We start from the raw sequence: 21374 nt of genomic DNA, 5'->3' as shown, positions 1-21374 counted from the left end.
TCTCTGTCTTTCCCTCTCCTCTGCTCCACTGTGTCGTGATGAGCCGGGTGGGAGAGCATCATTCCAGTGGTGGCAGGAGCAATCCCGTGATGGATGCGGTTGCTAGGAGAAGAAGACACAGGCTTCTCTCTCTCTTCCCCTCGCATCTGTGAAAATGACAGCTGCCCTGTCAGTTTTGCGTTTTTGAGCCAGCCTTGGGTGCGAGTCTCTTTCCCCAGCTGAGCCCATGGCATCTGTCGCCGCCATGCCGACAGATTCAGACGAGCATCTGAAAGGGGCCCTGAGCCCTGCTTGACCAATCCGCCCTCCTCTGTCCCCAAGGCCGACAGTAGCTCAAGGACCGACTCCCATCAACTATTCATGCAGACAGAATAGCTGGGTTTCTCCATAGGGATTTACCTAGAGAGATTTCCATTTTGTTGTTTAATGCATGGCTGATCAAGGCAAGGGACAGCGGGGTCTGTGGCCATTGGAATCCCGACTGGGCGCATGTTGTTCTGATGAGCGGGCGTTGTTTTGATGCACCTGTCTTTCTTTCCATAACATGGAGAGAGGGCCTAGGGGCTGCCAGGAACGGATGAGTGGATGGGCAGGGCCGCATCGCCATGGTGACGAGGAAGTAGCTTCCTACATGCTGATGTGATTGTTTTCTGTTGTCTTCAGTAACAGTAAACAGAGGGCATGGTGCCCCAGAAACCACATGTGTTCAGTAGGATGAAACATCTTTCCCTCTCTCTCTCTGTATGTCTTCTTTCTGCTCTCTCTTCTCTCACACACAATTGGGGCTCCTTTCTTTCGGTCTTCCTCCCTGTTTGCTGCTTCTTTCTTGCTTTCTTGCTTTCTTGATTTCTTTCTTTCTTGATTTCTTTCTTGCTTTCTTGCTTTCTTTCTTTATTTCTTGCTTTCTTGCTTGCTTTCTTTCTTTGTTGCTTTCTTTCTTTCTTTCTTTCTTGCTTTCTTGCCTTTTTTCTTTCTTTGTTGCTTTCTTTCTTTCTTTTTTCTTTCTTTTTTTCTTTCTAACTTTCATTGTTGCTGTACTGTATTGTACTACAATATCATCAAAGCAATAACAATTATTAGTTATTTTTGCCCCTAAACAAATGTTAAATAAATGAACAGGCACACACACAAATGATACTGAATCCATCCATACATCCATACATACACCCACCCACACAGCCTAACGATGGCAAAGGCCAGTGGGGTTGAGCTAAGCACTTCTCCTCACGCTGTCCTTTGGCAGTGTGACAACGCATTCCTTCATAGCAGGAAGAGGAAGTGAAGAAACGGCAGACCGAAATCCCCTCAAGGAGCACACAATGGACGCCACCGTCTGTGCTGCTCTGCCACATAATAAGCCACAGGATGTTTAGACTCTGTTTATTTCCTATAGTTCCTCTTAGCATGCTTAGTGACATACTAGAGCTGTGAAGAAACACAATCAATAGGCAGGGAAAATAATTGGGAGTAGGCCAGTGGAGTGGGTCAGTCACTGTGACACCCCAGAGTTATAATACCACCTGCTCTCTTAAGACTTAAGTGCTTATGTTGCGTAATACCCACACGGTAAATTGGCATTTTGAAAGCGCTTGACAGAAGAGTTCGTATATCATGCTGCTTCTCAGCAGTTTTCATGCCATCTGGACGCCTATGAAGTGGGTCTTGGTGTCCTCTATGTAATTATAAGTTAGTTTGTCAGCAGCTTGTCTGCAGACCGGAGCAGAGATTGTGGTAGCTCAAGACAAATGCTGGTCTGGTATCCAATGAATCATCCTGTCTCATGGGGAATGAATGGACTCTGCTCTGCCATCAACAAAATGCTGGAGTCCTAGACAGCCAACGATCAGTCTCTGTCCCCCTCTCTACCCTCATTATCTCTCTTCTTTTTCTATTGCTCCCTGCGTTCTCTCCTCTCCCGCCCCGCTCTTAGATGGAGGGCAGACTTGTCAGTCATGTTAACTAACGTCTCTGCCGCGGCGTTTTAATCACTTCCTTCACAGCTCTGGAGATCTCCTCCCTCCCTCTCTCTTATTTACCGTTACACTTCTCTCCGACGGCCCGACAGACGTCTCCGAGGACGAACGCTCTCATGTGCACAGCCGTCCCATTTGTGCTCCGTGCCTTTGCCCGTGGACTGTGATTATGCCAAAACACATGTCAACATGTCTGCATGGGGGTTCACCCCCCCGCCCCCCCCCCACACACACACACACACACAAACACACACACACACACACACACAGATCTCATCAAAAATACATCAAGTGCCATCTAGCTGGAAACTGTGTTCCGCTCCAACTCTAACTAGCATGTCTCATCTCTAGTGTTCATCTCACGGCCTCCGTCAACCCCTCATTTTCTGATGTAAGATACTGAAAGGCTGATTAGCATTCAGTAATGGTTCGTCTTGTCAACATGAAATGGCATTGGTCTTCTGGTTCAACTCAGACGCTAGCCTGGCGGGCCATCCTATATCATTGAAATGTATAGTCTGGAATCGAACCATTCACCTCGCTTAATCCAAGGGGCGGGCAGAGAAATGTCTTTCAAACTGCCTAGGCATGCAATAGGCCAGCGCTATGACCATATCCGTATCCGGTCGGCAAAACGGCAAATACATCCTTCTTCGAAAGGAATGACTTAAGTGCACTGTGTTTTGCTTAACTTTCAAAGAAAAGCACAAGTCCAACTCCTCCAAAGTTGACGCCAACGCCGATTCAAACAACCGCTCTTCAGCCACCTTCCTTGTTGTTCACCATCGCAGGACTGTCGTTATCCTGTTAAGCCCGCCTTAAGACTCTATAACAAAATAGAGCGCTGTGATTGGATGACGTCCACGGCGTCAGCCAATAGAAATACCTATGGTTTGATACTAGACGTACAGGCTGAGCAAATTAATTTGCCGCCGCTAGGGTGCGTCTAGATTTCTAGGCTACTCAGACGCTGCATTTTGTAACAAATAAAGTCAAGTCGTTCCAGCTCCGCTCACACGCCGTCTTTGCCAAATCTCTCGCCACCCAAACCACATACTCCTAAGACGGGAGGAGACATCCAGAGGCCTGCTCTGAGCCGCTCTATTACGAACATGTTGTGTCAGATGAAATTATTGAGTTGTAAAGCACAAGCCAGAGCCCACAGCTGCAAACTGGTTCTGCTGGAGTTCCCACTCCCATGAATCCCTGCTTTATTTTGAACAAGTGTTCAAGGATTATCCCCTTGCTTTATGTATAAATAAAAGTGAAGATGAACGTGTGCCCAAGGTCATTTAGATACAGAGGCTGGACCGGATTAGGGCCAGTCCTGCACCACACAGATCCCGCAGCAGTCTAGGCAGGCTGAAACATGCAGGTCTTCGAGCCCTGCATGGATTTAGTCGGATCAGATTGCCAGTGTACTGCAAATGTTAGTTCTTAAGACGAATGGCGGACTAGTGTGAGATCTGTCACTTCATTTAGACGGTTATGTCATTTGAGTGATGACCATGTCACAGTATGGAGGAAAACTCATTTTTTAATCTATCACCTTCCAAACAAGGACGCCCTGCCTTGATATCTCTTTCTCTGGTAAGTTATCCTTAGATCCACATGGGAATATTTTTTATCCTCAGCCTCACTCACTAAATTAAATAATCAATACCCACCACCATGCGCATCGGGAGCGATAACAAGCACGGTCATGCTCCTGTCGCTGATTTGACTTTATTTAATTGTTAAGAGTTTAATTAGCGAGAGACAGATTCTCCCCCAGGGTCAGAAACGCCGTCGCTATTTGCCCTCCCTCCTGGGAGACCAATTTGTCTCCCGTTACTTGTTGAAGCTGAACCAGCCAGCGCCTGCCGACATTCTCCAAGACACAGAACTAACATGGAGGCAGAGAGCGATCGAGAAGCCAGTGGTAGTGCATTAAGCCGTTTTCGTTTATCACTCCTACTGTATGTGTGATAGCAAGAGATATATTATTTTCCTCTCTCCGTGTGGGGATATGAGGTGGGGGTGGATGTGGCAGATCTGTCCCTGGTGCGCTGCTGGGCGGCCTCCAGAGTGTCTCCCTCCTTCCCTCCCGTGAGGGGGCCTTTCAGCGCTGATTTGCTCCCACGATTAGATGTGGTGAGATCAGACGGACGGCCCTGGAGACCTGCTCCCGCTTGGCCAGGAGATTTTGGACACTCCGATCCGCTGCTGACGGGTGTCTGGCGAGAGTCGGGCTTTGTGAGCCACTGCACCTGCCTTCTCCATTTCACACACACGCCACACACACACACACACACACGCCACACATGGACTAGACACAGGCTGCCACACATATGGCGATTCCTGGCAGATTTCCTCCCTTGTTGCTCCTCTGTTCTCCTCTCTCCTTGTTTGTTCTGCAGTCATTCTCTTTCTCCCTTTACCTTATTTTCTCTCTCTGTCCCTCTTTCTCTCTCCCCCTCTACCTATACTTTTGAGAATTCAGTGTCTGTCTCGCTCTCTCTTCCTTGCTCTCTCTCTCGCTCTCTCCCCCCCCCCCCTCTCTCTGTGCCTGCGTTATTGGTTCTGCTTGCTGGCCTTAATCAAACCCTCGTCAGGCAGGTCAGATTAATATGCAGCGTGGCTGCAGGGTAATGAAGCAATTTCTTCACCACTTTCCCTGCTGTCTAGCAAAAAGCTTCCCAAAAGACTTTTAATGTTTGCGTCAGTGGTGAAGTTTGAAACCTTTATTTTTATTAAAGTTTGATTGAAAGTTTTGAGGTTTAATAAAGTCAGTAGTTAAGGCATTTGCTGATGAGCAGCACCCTATTAGTTCCAGACATTTTATTGGTTAAAGGATTTATTGGTCTCGCTCTTCACCAATCAGCTTAATGGGCCTCGTTCAATAAGGGCTTCTCTCTGCCACAGTCATTCAACCACACAGGACACTTGACAGACATGACTGATCCCTCCCTAATCACTTCCAGCGAACCCAAGAGGAAGCTTCTGTTCTCTCTCTCTTTCTCTTCCTCTTTCTCTCTCTCTCTCTCTCTCTCTCTCTGTCTCTCTCCATCCTCTCCTGCTGTGGGGTATTTCATTTGTCAGAGCCGCAGCTCTCCGCTGGCCTTGGTGTCTGTCTGTTGCTAGGCAGTGGGTAGTATTTACTTGTCTCATATTCTAGGAATCTCCAGGGTCTTCACAAGTAGAGCGTGGCACCAGCCGCACTCACTTGTTTGCCCTTCTCCTCCGTCCTCCCTCTTTCACGCTTTTGTCCTTCCTCTTCTTTACGGCCTCCTCTTCCGTTCCCTTCATTCTCTCCCCTCGCCTTCATGTCTGTTGAATGTATCAGTTTGGTCCTCTCACCTGCTGCTGTATCGAGGCAACCAACTTCATACCCCCCAAAAAACCTCCACCTCCCCCTCCGCCCCTGATCTCCTCCCAGCACCTTTCCCAGTAGGGGCATCTATAAGGGTGGCCATTTGCTTTAGCCACACTGCTCAGAGAGCCACACTGCTCTGAGAGAGACAGTGTCCTCCCTGCCTGACTCCTGTGGAGCGTGTGACTGGGAGCGTCCACATCCGCAGGACAGAGGCCCAGTCATGACTGCTAATAAGGCATTCAGGCTCATTATTTGGCCGTGTTGATCCTCATTTAATGGCCGTTAGTTAGTGCCGCATAAGGGGTCATCAGAGGCTCTTGTGCTGTTCGGAGCTACAGGGTGTCGGGTTTGGCTTTGGCTTGCCTGGACGCGTGAGGACGGCATCCTACGCCAAGGGAACCTGGAGGGTGGGAGGGAACACCAATCAGAACAGGCCCCCTGGTGAAGAATCAGCGACCCAGAGGAGCTCCAGTGGGCCCTGAGCCTCACGTCTCGCCTGGCTTCATCAGGCTGCCCAGGCTGGGCTCTCCTCTTCCTCTCTTTCTCATCTCTCCTCTTCCTCTCTTTCCCACACACAAGCAGTCTCACTCTCTTTCTTTTCCTTTACTGTCTCTAGCAGATTCTCTTTCCATGCCTGTCCCAGACCTGCCAACCTGTACGCATTTTGCGTAGCAACCACGCATTTTGAGATCAAAATACGCCGCTTCGATTTTTTACTTAAAACTACGCAAAACGAGCATCCAACTTCTCCGGAAAGCTCCTTGAGCATGTGAATCTCCCGCTAATTCATGCGAGGATGAGATACAGAGAGAAAGTGACAAGTGAGAATGACCGGCAAAGTATAGTGGCCTCTCTTTATGTTATTTTTTCTTCCGACAACGGTGGGTTAAATGAAAGACTTGATGAGGTGAGTTTAACAAGTGTTCACTCGCAAATTCGCGTCCCCCTAGCTGCCGTTTTGCTGTGAAACTAAAAATATTCCACTGAGTGCAATTGTAAATTCACCTAGTGCCCACATCAGTGCCTATCAACACAAGTGGTTTTCATAGGTCAGGATTGTTAGGCTCTAAAACAGATTGTCAACATTATAGAGCTACTGTAAAGGATTCAGTTTGCACTTTCAGGAACACATTGGATCCCGTTTAGATAGATATTCAACATTAAAGATGGGTCGCTATCCAAAACGTGTCTTGCGAGTATGGTTATGTCTGTTTTTTGCTGCATGCATGAAGGCCGACGTGAGCAATTTTTGTTTTCTCGGCTCGAGGTGCTACTCAAAAAAATTCTTCAAGGTTGGCAGGTCTGCTGTCCCTCTCTCCCTCCCTATCTCTGTGTCCTGTCTCTACTCTTCTCTCTCTCTCTCTCTCTCTCTGTCTCTCTCTCTCTTTCTATCTTCCTTCCTTCCTCTCTGTATCTTTCTCTCCAGTCTTAATGGGACATCAGAATTTTTTGCTCGATCAGCACAGCTAGCTAAGCTGGCTGCGTCGACAGCATCCAGCACCCTCTGACATGCTCTCTCTCTCTCTCTCTCTCTCTCTCTCTCTCTCTCTCTCTCTCTTTCTCTCTCTCTCTTCCCTCTCTCTCTCTCTCTCTCTTCCCTCTCTCTCTTCTCTCTCTTCTCTCTTCTCTCTTCTCTCTCTCTCTCTCTCTCTCTTCCCTCTCTCTCTCTCTCTCCCTCTCTATCTCTCTCTTCCCTCTCTCCCTCTCCCTATCTCTCCCTCCCTCCCCCTCTCTGTCTCTCTGTCCCTCCTCAAGGGTCCTCTCTGATAAAGGAGTGGTGTTCTCAGATAAACCATGAATCCATTAGATGAGTATCATCCAGGCGGCCCTGCCACTGGGCACATTCTCCTTGTTCAGCCTCTCTCCTCTCTCCTCTCTCCTCTCCCCTCCTTCCGTGTCAGCGCCTCAGCCCTGGACCCATCTCTTGTGTACCCTGACCGCTCAGTGGTGCTCTTCTTAGTACACCGTACTACTGAAGACACTGAGACACTGGCCAGGAGCTGAGCTGCTCTGCCTTTTTTTCTCTGTTCACAAAGAAGCTCTTAGTCAAGATAATGTTTCTTGCCTTTGATGTGTCGTGCTCCAAGCTATCGGTTGCCTCTATAGATCAGTGGCAATTCATAACTCTCTCAGGACAATCCATAACTCTCTATATGAGAGACCTGTGGACGTTTAAAGAGCACTTGTGCCTGTGGGCTAGATGGGTAAACCCTTTCATTTTTATAGATGTGAAGATGGCTGTGGGGGTAGACAGATATATTTTACTATTGGCTGGTTTGGCTGAAATCCGAGGAAAGAGAAGACGTGTGTTGAATCCACAGGGGTTATGAATGGTTACCCTTTATGGAAGGTGTGTTGTCTGAAATTAGATGGCAACTTTCATTTCTGGGCTTGTTTGTACATGGAAGAAGATCTTTGATCTTTGTAAGATCAGTATGTGTGTGTACTCAGTGTTCATGTTTGTGTACAGTATGAGAGAGAGAGAGAGAGAGAGTGTGAGTGTGTAGTTGTTTGTGTAGCTGTGTGTGTGTTTGAGTAGCTGTGTGTGTGTGTGTGTGTGTGTGTGTGTGTGTTTGTGTGTGTGTGTGTGAGAGAGAGAGAGAGAGAGAGTGTGTGTAACTGTGAGTGTGTGTGTATGTGTGAGAGTTTGACTATATATTTTTGTGTACAGTATGAGAGAGAGAGAGTGAGTGTGTAGTTGTTTGTGTAGCTGTGTGTGTGTTTGAGTAGGTGTGTGTGTGTGTGTGAGAGAGAGAGTGGATGTGTAGCTGTGTGTGTGAGGCCTGGGAGAGTGTGTGTGTGAGAGAGGGAGAGAGGGTGTAACTGTGTGTGTGTGTGTGTGTGAGGCAGAGAGGGTGTAACTGTGTGAGTGAGTAGCTGTAGCTGTGCCCTTGCCCCCCCTGCCTGCCCGCGGGTATGAAATATTCAGGCCCTCCTGTGAAGTGTGTGTGTGTGTGTGTGTGTGTGCATGCCCTGCTGCGGTCTGGGATGAGCTCCACAGTGACTGCAGAGCAATACAACAGACTCCGCCGTCCCCACACACCAATCAACCAGCGCAGATTGTTCTCAGTTGATCCCACTCCACAGGTGTGTGTGTGTGTGTGTCTGTGAGTGTGCGTCTTAAGTGTGTATCCTTTCAAGTCTTTATGTTTTGCATTCACACAAATCTTAGTCTCTGTTATCTGATAATGACTGCATTCTGAAGCGTGTGGCCTGCAGGTCTTGGCGAACGGGTGATGCTCGGCGCTGTGATGTGATTTCTCGACCTTTTGTGCTCCGATTGGTGAATTGTGTTGTAGTCACGGCTCAGTGGAGGGACGTGAGAGGGGGCGATGTCCTCGGCAAAGGCAATCACGACTTATTCAAATACGCAAAAAAAACAGTGGCCTATCTGAGGAAGATGTGTGGGCTCAACCAGCCAATAACCTGCATGGATGGAAGACTCAAACGTGTCCTGTTGTCCACACAAAGTACTCCCTGCACCATCATTAAGACTAGTGCAGCAGACAATTAACTTGTGGGAGATTCATGATGGCAGGGTCCAGATTATTTTGCGAGTAAGAGCTCCTCTCCCTTGTTAGTGCCCCGGGCATCATCAGCGTGGTCTGGCCAGTCGGCCGCCTGCTGACTCCTAGAGGCTGCTACAGCTGATGCACTTCGCTGCTTTCTACTCATAGGGCACCGAGTCCTTTCTTTCCTGTTCTCAGGGAAGCTATGTTTTATTCACAAGCGTTGCTTTAACTATTGGACTGTTCCACTAGCACACACACACACACACACACACACACACACACACACACACACACACACACACACACACACACACACCACACTCCCGTGTGGGCTTTGGGCTCATGAATATAAACAGCGGCACGCGGTCGAGGCAGTGTCTGTCTGTGTCTGTGTGTGTGTGTGTCTTGTCAGCGTCCTGCTTTGGGCCCCTCTGAACGCTGAGTGGCTGTGTGGAATTTCTCACCAGCAACCAAAGGAAGAGAGAAGATTGTTTGTGCGTGTGTGTGTGTCTGCACGAGTTCATGTGCATCTGAGTATCTGTTTGTGCGTAAAGGGAAGGTCAGAGAAAAAGGAAAACATTCCTCTCCCTGATTTTTGATTTGTTTGATTTATTCCTCTGCACCTACCCTCCGGAGGCAGCAGTAGCATCAGAGAGAGAGGGAGGGAGGGAGGGAGGGAGGGAGGGAGGGAGGCCAGATAAGAGCTTTCGCTCGTGTCCGTGATGTTTGCTGAGGAGTAATGGAGGAGTCTGGGGCTTCTGATGCAGCAGGCAGGCCGAGAGAGGAGGGGAGAGTTTGACTATTTAAAAACAGTCATTGTGTTTATTTCATCGGTTCCCCTATACACTATTTCTCGAGAGAGAGAGAGAGAGAGAGAGAGAGAGAGAGAGAGAGAGCACCCGGCAGGAGAGGAGATGGTGGTGCAGGTGACGCGGGGGGGGGGGGGGGTTTGGGGATGAGGGGGCGCTAGTGTCACTGTGAGTCTGATAGCCTGCTGGAGCTGAACTTTAGAGCCTGGCGCTCGCCCCGATACGGCACTGGCAAAATGAAATGTCACAGGGTTCATCACCTGCTGTGATAACCAGGAAGCGCAAATATAAACAGAACTAGAAGATATAAACATAAACACTGTGGCGCAAGGGCAGGATGAGGTCAGAAAGGCTCTCTCTGCCTTTCACATTTCACCATCATAGCGGCAGTTAAAGCAGACATTTATAATTCTACTGTCCATCATTGTCTAACTGGTAAATATTACATACAGCCCTTGGGACCGTTTAACTACACTGTTAAATGATTAATTGTACAACACACTAATAATCTATTTATAAAAGCATGACCATTTCTTATTAACTCTATGCCAACTCCAGCGTTGGCCTAGAGTTAATAAGAAAAGCTATTCCACATGCTGTCATTACTCAAAATGTTCCAAAGTTGTTTGGAGAATAATGTGCACAAGGTCTGTCACAAGGCACACTGTATTCATAATGGTGTTGTTACCCTGTAATAAGGACTGTGTGATACACATCAGATCAAAGCCTCTGGACCTCCACCTGAGTCTCTCCACCAGTAGCAAGTACCTCAGGTGTGTGTGTGTGTGTGTGTGTGTGTGTCTGGCAGTGGCAGCTGTGCTGAGAGAGAGAAACAGGGCTGCCCGCCTCACAGCTGAGCATGTGTGCCCGCTTGCCGTGGCAGTGCTGGGCACAGTGCCAGGGGTAGGAGTGGGCAGCTCCTGGGTGCTGAAAGGGAACGTTCCTCTAGCCTCAACATGGGGGGTGAGGGCATGCCAAACAGTGCCCTCCTGTTGACCGTCAACCGCCATGGTTGTACATATTCTCACACACACACACACACATTTGCAGAGCTGGCACTTCATCTCTGGCAGCCCTCTGATGTCTGTCTGTGTGTGTCTGAGGGAGAGAAAGAGAGAGAGATAGAGAAACATTTGTCAGGTGTGACAGTCCACTGACGTATTTCATTACCTGTTTGAGGTCATCATTCAAGTGGTTCAGGGGATGGTATAATCTGTCCAGTCTCCCCATCCAACACACACACACACACACACGTACATACATACACACACACACTTACACACACATAGTACATAATCACATACTCACTTACACTCAATTGCGTTTAGTGTTTATCCCCTCAATCATAAAAAGGTGTGTGTGTGTGTGTGCGCGCTTGTGTGCACACTGGACAGCCTGTTATTTTGACATTTGATACTGCGCCTCGGCAGACATCCAGACAGGCATTCAGGTAGAGCTTGACAGCTGAGCTCCCTGTTTGTCTCACACATCTTTGTGTTTTTCCCTCTAACGCACACAGACACAGACACAGACACAGACACAGACACAGACACAGACACACACAGACAGAGATGTGTTGTTTGCTGCTGTTTGTGTGTGCCGTCATCATTGTGCTGTCGCCATGGGCGATGGGAAGAAAACACACAGCGGGGCAATGAGCGCGCCTCACTTCCTGTCTGTAGAAGCCCTCAGATGCCTTTATTAAACACTAATGATGATGAATGCCTTGCAGTCGCCCCGCCAAAGGAAGAGTGTGGTCTCCTCATAAAATGTACAGACGGAAAATGCCACGGGGTGTGTGTTTGTGTTTGTGTTTGTGTGTGTGTGTGTGTGTGTGTGTGTGTGTGTGTGTGTGTGTGTGTGTGTTGTCTACACATAAACACACACACACACACAGTCACATATGGTTTGTACACTCTGATTTAAAGCAAAAGGCTCTTGTTCCGTAAAGCCACACAGTCACATGCACATGAAAGCAAGCAGACAGTCACTCCCGAACATAACCCCTCTGCTTCCCTTTCTTTAACACACACACACACAAACACACACACACACTCGTGTTCTTGCATTGCAGGCACACTCAAAGGGAAAGATCGATCCATCTTCCACTGATGCGTGCTGAAATGCTTGGGGTGCAGGGAAATATATTACCTAGCGTTTATTAATCTTGAAGCTCTACTGTGTGTTCATTAGATTAGCTAATGGTTTGGTCATGTGAGTGTTTGGTTGAAGTATGAACCTTAAGCAGAGCATCATTCTTGTGTATAGGCTGTTCATCTTTGTCCTTTCTGGAGGACCTTCATTGTTGATGTAGCCCATTACACAGTATCTCTAATATACACATGTATACGGAAGACAAGTCTAAAGGAAATGATTGTCTGTGTCTGTGGAATACTTGTCTTTTTACTTTTTGAACTGTCTTAACCCCACTCTGGCAGAGGGGAATGCACTGTGGAGAGTCAGCTGCAGTCTGGGGCTTCTTAGCAGACCTGGGATCAGTGTTTTGTGGGTGGGGGGGGGGTTGTGGAGGGCTCCAGTCCAGATGTGGAGTAAAGAAGTGGGGGTGGTCATCTGCACGGCTGGCTGGCTGGCTGTTGACATTCCTCATGTGGAGGCCGGGGAGACTGAAATGTATTTTTAACCTTGTGTGTTTTGGTTTCTCCTGCAGGTGCTGGAGAGTCGGGGAAGAGCACCATCGTCAAGCAGATGAAGTGAGTGAGCCGCATACTGTCCCTCTGGAACACTCTCTGTCTCTCCTTCATATATTCTCATATACTGTACACATGCACATTTTTCTCATTCCTGTTTTTATTCACTCACAGATACATTATAATTTGTATTACACACATTGAAAACCCACTCATGCCCACACAGAGAGGTAGACCTTATTCAGAAATATCCACACAATATCCGCACAACTACAACATGTTCAGTAGCTTGAGCAGACACAGACCCTTCCCATCTGTGCTTGAAGGGGTCAGTCAGTAGAGGAGCCAGCACCCTCTCTAGTAAACACACTCCCTCTTTCTCGTCTGGCCAAACAATTAGAATCAAATTAGAGAATTAGAAACTGAGACATCTCAGACGTCTCGCGGAAGAGTCTAGGTTCTCTCTATTGGTCACTGTGAGATGCAAAGTTTTTTAAATCAAGGACAGCATTCAACACCCAGCCTAACTGAGATTAATGTGTTTAGCAGGTTATTCCAATTCATTTTCACTTTGAAATATCTCATTCAGATTTCTACTTGCATGTACTCTCACTTACTTACTTGCGCACACACACACACACACACACACACACACACACACACACACAGACACAGTGCTCTATCTTGGTGATCTAAAATGCATGGCCAGTGGTGAATAGTTTAAATACATTTAGGGGTGTGTCCAGTTCGCATTTGGTTCACATTGAAGTTTTGTTATCAAATGTCGGGCACTTGGCACAAAAAGGTGGTTATTATGTTTCTTAATCAGTCACACCCATGACACACCCATGACAGACACACACACACGTGGACAATATATAGACCCACATCGCAGGGGCTACAAGTAGATGTGCTTTCACTCCATCAGTGAAATTGTGGGACAGATCGACACAGACACACACACACACACATTCTCTCTCTCGGTCTTGGAAATATTGTAATTCTTCTCCCTATTAGTCAGTCGATGGTGTCTGTGTTTGTCTCTGTGATCAGTGGTCACAGCAGGGTGTGTGTATGTGTTTGTGTTGATCTGCATGATTGTGTGCATTGCTCACTAAGCATCCGATTAATTCCATGTCGCGCCACACCGCACTATATCCACCACGGCGTCCCAGCAGGGGGAGTGTAAACACACACACGCACACACACACACACACACACACACACACACACACACACACACACACACACACACAGATGATGTTGATTTCCCTCATCCCGCCCGAGCGCAACAAACTGCTGCTGCTGTGTGCCGTGGAAGCGGGAACGGAAATCCCGCTGTTCTGGAAGCTTCCAGCTGCCTCTAATTCCCTGCCTACCTGTCCTTGAACCCGTGCAGTCTCCCACACAAGGGTAAAGGCTGGGAATGCAGCTGAGCGGCCCCCGTAATCCAGGCAGCACAGGACTCCTGAGCGGCTCCGGCCCATGTCTGGCCTCGGTCTGGTGTGGGCCTGGCAGATGCTGTCCTAGTCTGTTGTTATGCGGGCTGGCTGTGGCTGAAATGAGGAGTACTGATTAGGGCCCTAGACAAGTGTACATGTCATGCACAGTTCATAACCATATGTACACAAACATTTGCACAGACACATGCAATGTGCATAGCCATGTGCTTACACAGATGTGGGAGCATGTACACAAGCATGCACACAGACAGACACACACACACGCACACACAAACGCACACACAAAGAGAACGTGAGTATGCGTGAGTATGCATACAAATACCGTCAGACCGTTTGATAATATAGATTCATAAATTTACATCTTCAAGGCACATATGTCAGTTTGGAATTGTTTGTGTGTGTGTGTGTGTGTGTGTGTGTGTGTGTGTGTGTGTGTGTGTGTGTGTGTGTGTGTGTGTGTGTGTGTGTGTGTGTGTGTGTGTGTGTGTGTGTGTGTGTGTGTGTGTGTGTGTGTGTGTGTGTGTGTGTGTGTGTGTGTGTGTGTGTGTGTGTGTGTGTGTGTGTGTGTGTGTGTGTGTGTGTGTGTGTGTGTATGTGTATGTGTGGAGGGGAATGTTATTGACACATGTTGATGGCAGCCAGTGCATCTGTTCCCAAGTGTTCCTCTCCTGATCCCCCACATGTGGATGAACAGACCGCAACACACTAATTTAATCACACAGGACACACTCAGGCATGCATACAAAAAACACACACACACTGGCTCAGTGATTTAATTATTCTCTCGTACACTCCTCAAGAGTGGAGGGGTTTCAATGGTCTTTTCATTGCTGTCACGTTCCAACACCTACACAAAATTCTACACACAGTGTCAGAGGTACAGAGACAGAAGTGGGGTAAACTCACTTCTTACAATAGGTTTCATGGTTTGTCATCTCCCTGAGAGAGAGTGTGTGTGTAGGGGTGTTTTTGTCATTTTGGAAATCAACAGCTGTGTCATCGGAAGTCATCGCACACTTAATTCGTTTCAGCTCCTTGCAGATCCTTTGAAATGCATCCAGATGAAACATTGATTTAGCATCACCCACAAACCTGCTTTTGAGAATTGCGCAATTTAACTATTTATCATAACAAAGAAGAGAATGTGAGCTAAACAATTGTAACCGCTTTGTTTCTCATAGGACAGAATGTCCCTCAGAAAGCTTACCGGCACCCTGTTTTTAATTTCCGACCTCCAGGAGTGAACTTTTAATCGTTTGAGCAGACGCGAGCTCATCTCATTACGTGGCAAAATGAGTTTTTAAGTCGCTATCACGCCGAGCATCTTGACCGTCTCGACGTACCGTTTCACCAGGGGCAAGAGGCACTACTGGGCTGCAGGCCAGCCTCTTTAAGGAGCAGCAGCCAAGTCCATCATTAGAACTGCTTTAGGCCTAGTCCACACGTACCAAACCGACCTTTTTTTCCTCCGTGTTTCCTGGAACCGTATCAAGAATATTTGCGTCCAAACGGATCCATCTCAACACGACTCAACACGTTACTTCATATCCCAGGCCTATAGGTGGCACTGTTTGTTACAGAAATTGACCAACGCTTGCGCGCTGTGTAGGCCATACAACAGACAGAGTAGGCTACGACAAAACTGGCTAGTGCAAGGAAACCATAAAGACATAAAGCGATGACATCATCGATACACAAGTAGTATGTGCGGTTTCGCTGTCCAAACGAATTCAAAAGGGCTACAGTTTCAGATTTTTCCACTCTGGGACCAGGTTTCAAAAAAGTGCGGTTTCGGGCAGTGCGTTTACAGGATTCGTTTGGACGCTCGGCCAAGACGAAGCAAAACCTCTGCGTTTAACCCAAAAAGCGTCTCCGTGTGGACGGGCCCTTAGTGGACTGTCTCGGTGTAAATCAGGAGTGAGGGGTGGGGGGTATTCACATTGTGTGTGTGTGTGTCTGTCTGTCTACTGGGTTTAAATAAAGGAACGGGGAAGTATGTGTGTGTGGTGGGGCTGGTTACGAATAGTGAGGAACTATGTCCGTGTTTATAAGATGTCCATCTTTATAAAAATTATAGACACACATAGATAGAATTCTAAGGACATAATACGGACAGCGCACACACACAGAATTTATGTTCACTGTGTGTGTGTGTTTGCGTCTCTTTGTTGTCTTGTTTTGAACAAGAGAAAAGGGGGACAGGAGCCCACATTGGATTACCTCTAGGTGTGTGTGTGTGTGTGTGTGTGTGTGTGTGTGTGTGTGTGTGTGTGTGTGTGTGTGTGTGTGTGTGTGTGTGAAGTCTAAACGGGAGGAGAGGGGGAATAGCTCATTGGACTCATTCTTGAGGCAGCGTTGGCCCGACTCCAAGCCATCCCTCCTGCATTCCAATAAGGTCCAGTATGGGCGGGAGCATTACACAACTAATCACCATCTGCTTTCCCCATGGCCTCCCTCTTTCTCTCTCCTCCATTCATTCTCTCTGTTTGTCCTTTTCTCTCACTCACAAACACGCGCACACACATATACACACACACACACACACACACACAAGCTCGCTTACACATGCACAGCACATAGGCTCACACAATATTTGCTTACACATAGGCTATATGCACTCTCTTTGACTGCCTCACCGACACTATCTGTCTCTCTCTCTTTCTCTTCTTTATTTCTCTCTCTCTCTCCCTCTCCCTCTCCCTATCCCTCCCCCTCTCCCTATCCCTCTCACTCTCTCCCTCCAGTCCCTGTCTCATTGCAGTGCTTCTACAGGAGTAGCTGTGGTGATTAGATCAGGCTCTCTGTGGCGGGGTTGTTTATTTAAGGCTGGGAAGCTCCCGTTTGGGCCATGCCGCCCTGCCCTCTCCCCGGCTAATGTAAATATTAGCTGGAGTGTACAGTCCTCTGCAGCGGTCTAGGCTACAGGGGAGTCCTGAGCTGCCCTCTGTCTCGGAGTAATGAGGGACCCTCTTATCAGTCTCCAGCACACGTTTGACATGTGAATGGAACGTATCTGTGGGGGCTATTTTGGAATGCTCCATGTGTGTCAGTCTAGTGAGGAATATTAACACGGTATCGGTTTTGCCTTTTAAGTTTTAATCCATAAACCAAGAGTATAATGTGTGTGTGTGTGTTGTATGTTTGTGTCTACAGACACATATCCAATGTGTACAGAAACAAATCAACAAGTTAGTCATTATACTTACTGTGTGTGTGTGTGTGTGTGTGCACGTTCTTGACAGGATCATCCATGAGGATGGCTACTCGGAGGAAGAGTGTAAGCAGTACAGAGCTGTGGTCTACAGCAACACCATCCAGTCCATCATGGCCATCATCAAGGCCATGGGCAGCCTCAAGATCGACTACGGTGATGCTTCCAGAGCCGTAAGTACACACACGCACACACACACGCTCTTTGTCATTCTGTATGTAGACCCAAGTTGCACACACACACTCACACGGGCACTCACACATGCATGGCTGCAGACAAGCAGGCTGGCAGTCAGATAGTCCCACTGTGCGACAGACAGACAGGCAGACAGTGTGTGTGTGAGGAGGACAGGACAGGATGAGGCAGACAGGCGGGCTGATGGTGGACGGGCTGCTTCGAGGTCAGCCATTTATTCCCCTGCTCTCCGCACCGTCAGCACATTACATGTGTGAAACCGCAAATGCATCTGAGGTCAAGAGGAGACAGACACAAAAGGAGGCAGGGAAGGAGAGCGATTTTGAGCGAGAGTGTGTGTGTGTGTGTGTGTGTGTGTGTGGGAAAAGAGGGAAATAGAACGAGAGAAAGACAGACCATTACTGAGAGAGATGGAGCAAAGATGGTGTGTGTGTGTGTCTCACACGCTCACAAAAGCCCTGTGCCAGGCCTATAACCCTGCTCCCTAAAGTCTCTCCTCATCAATATGCATAGTGTTCTGCCACAGGGTCATTTGTTTGGGCTGCTGTTGTAAGAGACGCTCTCGGAAACAAAGCAGGAAATAACCATTTGGATGCTAATGGCCCTTTCAACAAGAGCCCAAATGAATGTAGGGGTCTGTGGAGTGCTGACAGTAGGGTGGGGACGCAGGGGCCCGATCGTGCTCAGTGGGAGGGTGGGGAGACATCGCATCAAGTCTGAGTTGGTCTGAGAGCTGGTGAGGACTGCAGACAGTGGTGGAGGGAGGTTGTGGTGGGGAGGGTATAAGTATAAGTATATATACTCTTTTGATCCCGTGAGGGAAATTTGGCCTCTGCATTTATCCCAATCCGTGAATTAGTGAAACACACAGCACACAGTGTACACACAGTGAGGTGAAGCACACACTAATCCCGGCGCAGTGAGCTGCCTGTATCAACAACGGCGCTCGGGGAGCAGTAAGGGGTTAGGTGTCTTGCTCAAGGGCACTTCAGCCGTGCCTACTGGTCGGGGTTCGAACCGGCAACCCTCCGGTTACAGGTCCGAAGTGCTAACCAGTAGGCCACGGCTGAGGAGAGCCGGCTGGGGAGAGTCTTTAGGTTGTGCGTGGACTTCGATAGTATTCACACTAAAGTGAACCACACCAGAGTTCTGGCCAACAGGCCCCAGACCACTCTGGTCCGGTATTGGGTCTGCGTTCATATTATCAAAATGAACCAAACTACAGGTCCGAACCAACTTTGCTGGACTAAAGGGCCTCGTGTGAATGTGCCCTTAGAGTCTGTATTGTTTTGAGAGCTCACGTCGTTGCCTACAGTAAGGACATTGTGTTACGACCCTGTGGGTCTTGTGTGTTTGTTACTTCTGTTGTGTGCTTCCAGGCAGATTGGCTGCAGCTGAGGGGTGGTGTGAAACCCTATGACGTCAGGGTAGCCCGGCCCTTTAAAAGGGGGTTGACGTCATTGAGCTCTGTCTCTTGCTAGCTGTGGGGATCGTTCGTTGCCACCGTCGCTGCCGCACATCGCTGCCACTAGGGCCAGCCTCGGGCCTTGCCCGAGCAACTTGCCGTCATCTCTCTCACTCCCTGGGGTGAGAGACCAGGAGTGAGCGCCGGGCCGCTTTGTAGACCGTGTTTTTCTTAGTTTAGACATTTTTCCATACTGGTTTTTTTTGTATTAATAAATACACCATTTTATTACGTTTTGTGTCTGCCCGTTTTTGTTATATCCCACAAGCCCTAGACCGGGATGTAACAATTGGGCGGGTACGGTAGTCAGGGAGGTGTGGAGACATCAGTGTGAGTTCTTCTGGGAGTGTTTTAGTTTGTGTGGGTGACCTTGGGTAAAGTGACGGCATCCAGTCGGCATCCAGTCTTTGGACAGTGAGTGGACATCGAGTGTGTTGCTCTGCTGAGAGCTGGTGAGCTCATGTCGTGAGGGAGCTGTGGCCGCCCGGGTCAGCTGAGAGGAGTGGACTGTGTGAGGTGGGCAGCTCCTCTCGGCTCTACTCCACACTGAAGGCTCCGCACTGCTGGGACTCAAGCGTCAGATCTCTCCAAGGCAGAGACACGCACCCAAACTCAAACTAACCACAGACACACACACACACACACACACACACACACACACACACACACGGAGAATAGAAGGGTGCAGGGTGTTTGCTCTGTGAGACCCATATCAGCATTGACCTCTTACAATCCCCACATCTCTGATTGGCAGGTTGCTGAGCAAATCAGGAGTCTCTGCCAGCTCTTTCACCTTCCCTGCCAGACCCCCGACAACTAGAGCTAAACTCATATATTGCCACACACATACACACGTACACACACACACAGACACACGAAGATGAACATTTTGAAATGTGGAGTGAAGAGAGGGGCCCAGATTGACCAAGATCTCTCTGATGCATTTGCCAATCCAACTGTAATCCAGTGGACTACACTCTCTCTGGCACACACCAACACAGAGAAGCAGAGGTTAAAAGGAGGAGGAAGAGAGGGGGGAAGAAAGATAGAGATATGGAAAAATAATAATAAAGAATAAAAAATCTTAGAAAAAAGACTGAAGATGAATGCAAACCAAACATCTAGGAGAAAGACATAAAAGAAGAGGTTAGACCTTTGCCTATTAGAAGAATGGATGACAGATCAAATATGATGGCACAGAGTAAGAATGGAGAGATTGGGAGATGGATAGGGGAGAGAAGAATAACAAAGTGAGAAAGAAGAAAGGAGTGCATGCTGTCAGAGGAAGAGAAAGAAAGGGAGGAAGAGAAGAGAGGAGTGCATGGGAGTGCATGGTGTCACCAGCTGGACATTTAACCCTAGGCAGCACTGTGAGGTGCATCTCAGCAGTGGCCCCTTTACTACTCCCACATCTTAACAGCTGGCAGCCACTCCTGATTTGCTTAGCCACCTGCCAATCATCCACCTCATCCTCCCAGAGCCATAGAACCAACTAGAGTCAAACCCCTAGACAGAGAGTAGGGAACCTCCTGAAGACCTCTGTCTTCCATTAAGCGCTTTTAAACACACACACACACTCACACACTCCATTACAGCCGAGCACAAGCAGTGCAACAGCTGTCCAGGCAGCTGTGTTGAAGGAATGGCTTCAAAGAGAGGGAGAGAAAGAGAGAGAGAGAGAGAGATAGAGTGTGAAAGAGAGAGGATGAGCAGGGAGAGAGGAGAACAAATGGAACACAGGGGTAACCCAGCTGGTTAGGCAGTGACCAGACTCAATTGGGGTAGAGGAGGGCACCTCTCCCCCTTTCAGCAGGCCGATTAGCAGGGGCTAATGGATTCGAGTGAGCGGGGAGCCACTGGAGCGTGAGAGGCCGGCCCAGTCAAAGCCTGCACTCTGGACCCACTGAGCACATGAGTGGCGCCAAGCCTGTGTCATCTCAGCATGGACACACATAGTGTGTGTGTGTGTGTGTGTGTGTGTGTGTGTGTGTGTGTGTGTGTGTGTGTGTGTGTGTGGCTGTCTTCTAGAGGGAGTGTGTATCTGTATGTGTTCATATGTGCAGACAGACAATGGCAGTGGGTTTAAGAATCGGCCTAGTAGCTCCAGGCCCTATCATGTGTCCTGCTTCTTCTGCCCTCTCCTCTTTCTTTCTCTCTCTCTCTTGCTCTCTCTCTCTCTCTCTCTCTCTCTCTCTCTCTCTCTCTCTCTCTCTCTCTCTCTCTCTCTCTCTCTCTCTCTCTCTCTCTCTCTCTCTCTCTCTCTGTCTCTCTCTCTCTCTCTCTTTCTCTTGTAACCATTGTACTCTTCAAAGGAAATAGCCTGCAGATCTCTGCATCCTCAAGGCTCCTCTTCCTCTCTCCATGTCTCTCCTCCTCTGCTCCCCTCTGCCCTGCATGCAGTGACTATCAGCTCTTACAACCCTCTCTCTTTCTCTCTCTCTCTTTCTTTCTTTCTTTCTTTCTTTCTTTCTTTCTTTCTTTCTTTCTTTCTCTCTCTCTCTCTCTCTCTCCTGCTTTTTATCTTTCATCCCTTCCTCCAACACTCTCCCTATGTAGCCTTTCTCTCTTCCTCTTACCTTCTCCATCTCTCTCTCTTGCGTTCTTCATCTCTCATCATGCCTTTCCTCCAGTGGGTATGCTATCCCTTTTCTCACCAGTTCCTCTTTTTTTATCTGCCATCTGTCCTCCCTTCCTTTGAGCACATTGCTCCCCAACCAACTGCCCCCCCCCCCCCCCCCCGCTC

At 48.4% G+C, this 21374-nt stretch overlaps 1 protein-coding gene across 1 annotated transcript in view; it reads left to right on the top strand.

Annotated features, from left to right (window-relative positions):
* Positions 1 to 21374, top strand: part of LOC143104524 (guanine nucleotide-binding protein G(i) subunit alpha-2-like) — an 86132-nt gene that overhangs the window by 42932 nt on the left and 21826 nt on the right. The window contains exons 3-4 of the mRNA XM_076268622.1: positions 12318 to 12360; positions 17003 to 17144. Of these exons, the coding sequence (XP_076124737.1) occupies positions 12318 to 12360; positions 17003 to 17144 (185 nt within the window). The remainder of the gene's footprint in view (positions 1 to 12317; positions 12361 to 17002; positions 17145 to 21374) is intronic.

This window comes from Alosa pseudoharengus, unplaced genomic scaffold, assembly GCF_046254945.1.
Source record: "Alosa pseudoharengus isolate Yale_2024_CS ecotype anadromous, Long Island Sound unplaced genomic scaffold, YU_APseudo_1.1 YU_APseudo_1.1_scf_5, whole genome shotgun sequence".
NCBI lineage: Eukaryota > Metazoa > Chordata > Actinopteri > Clupeiformes > Clupeidae > Alosa > Alosa pseudoharengus.
The sequence above is the reverse complement of the archived record's forward strand: the minus strand, read 5'-3'. Positions and strand labels throughout refer to the sequence as shown.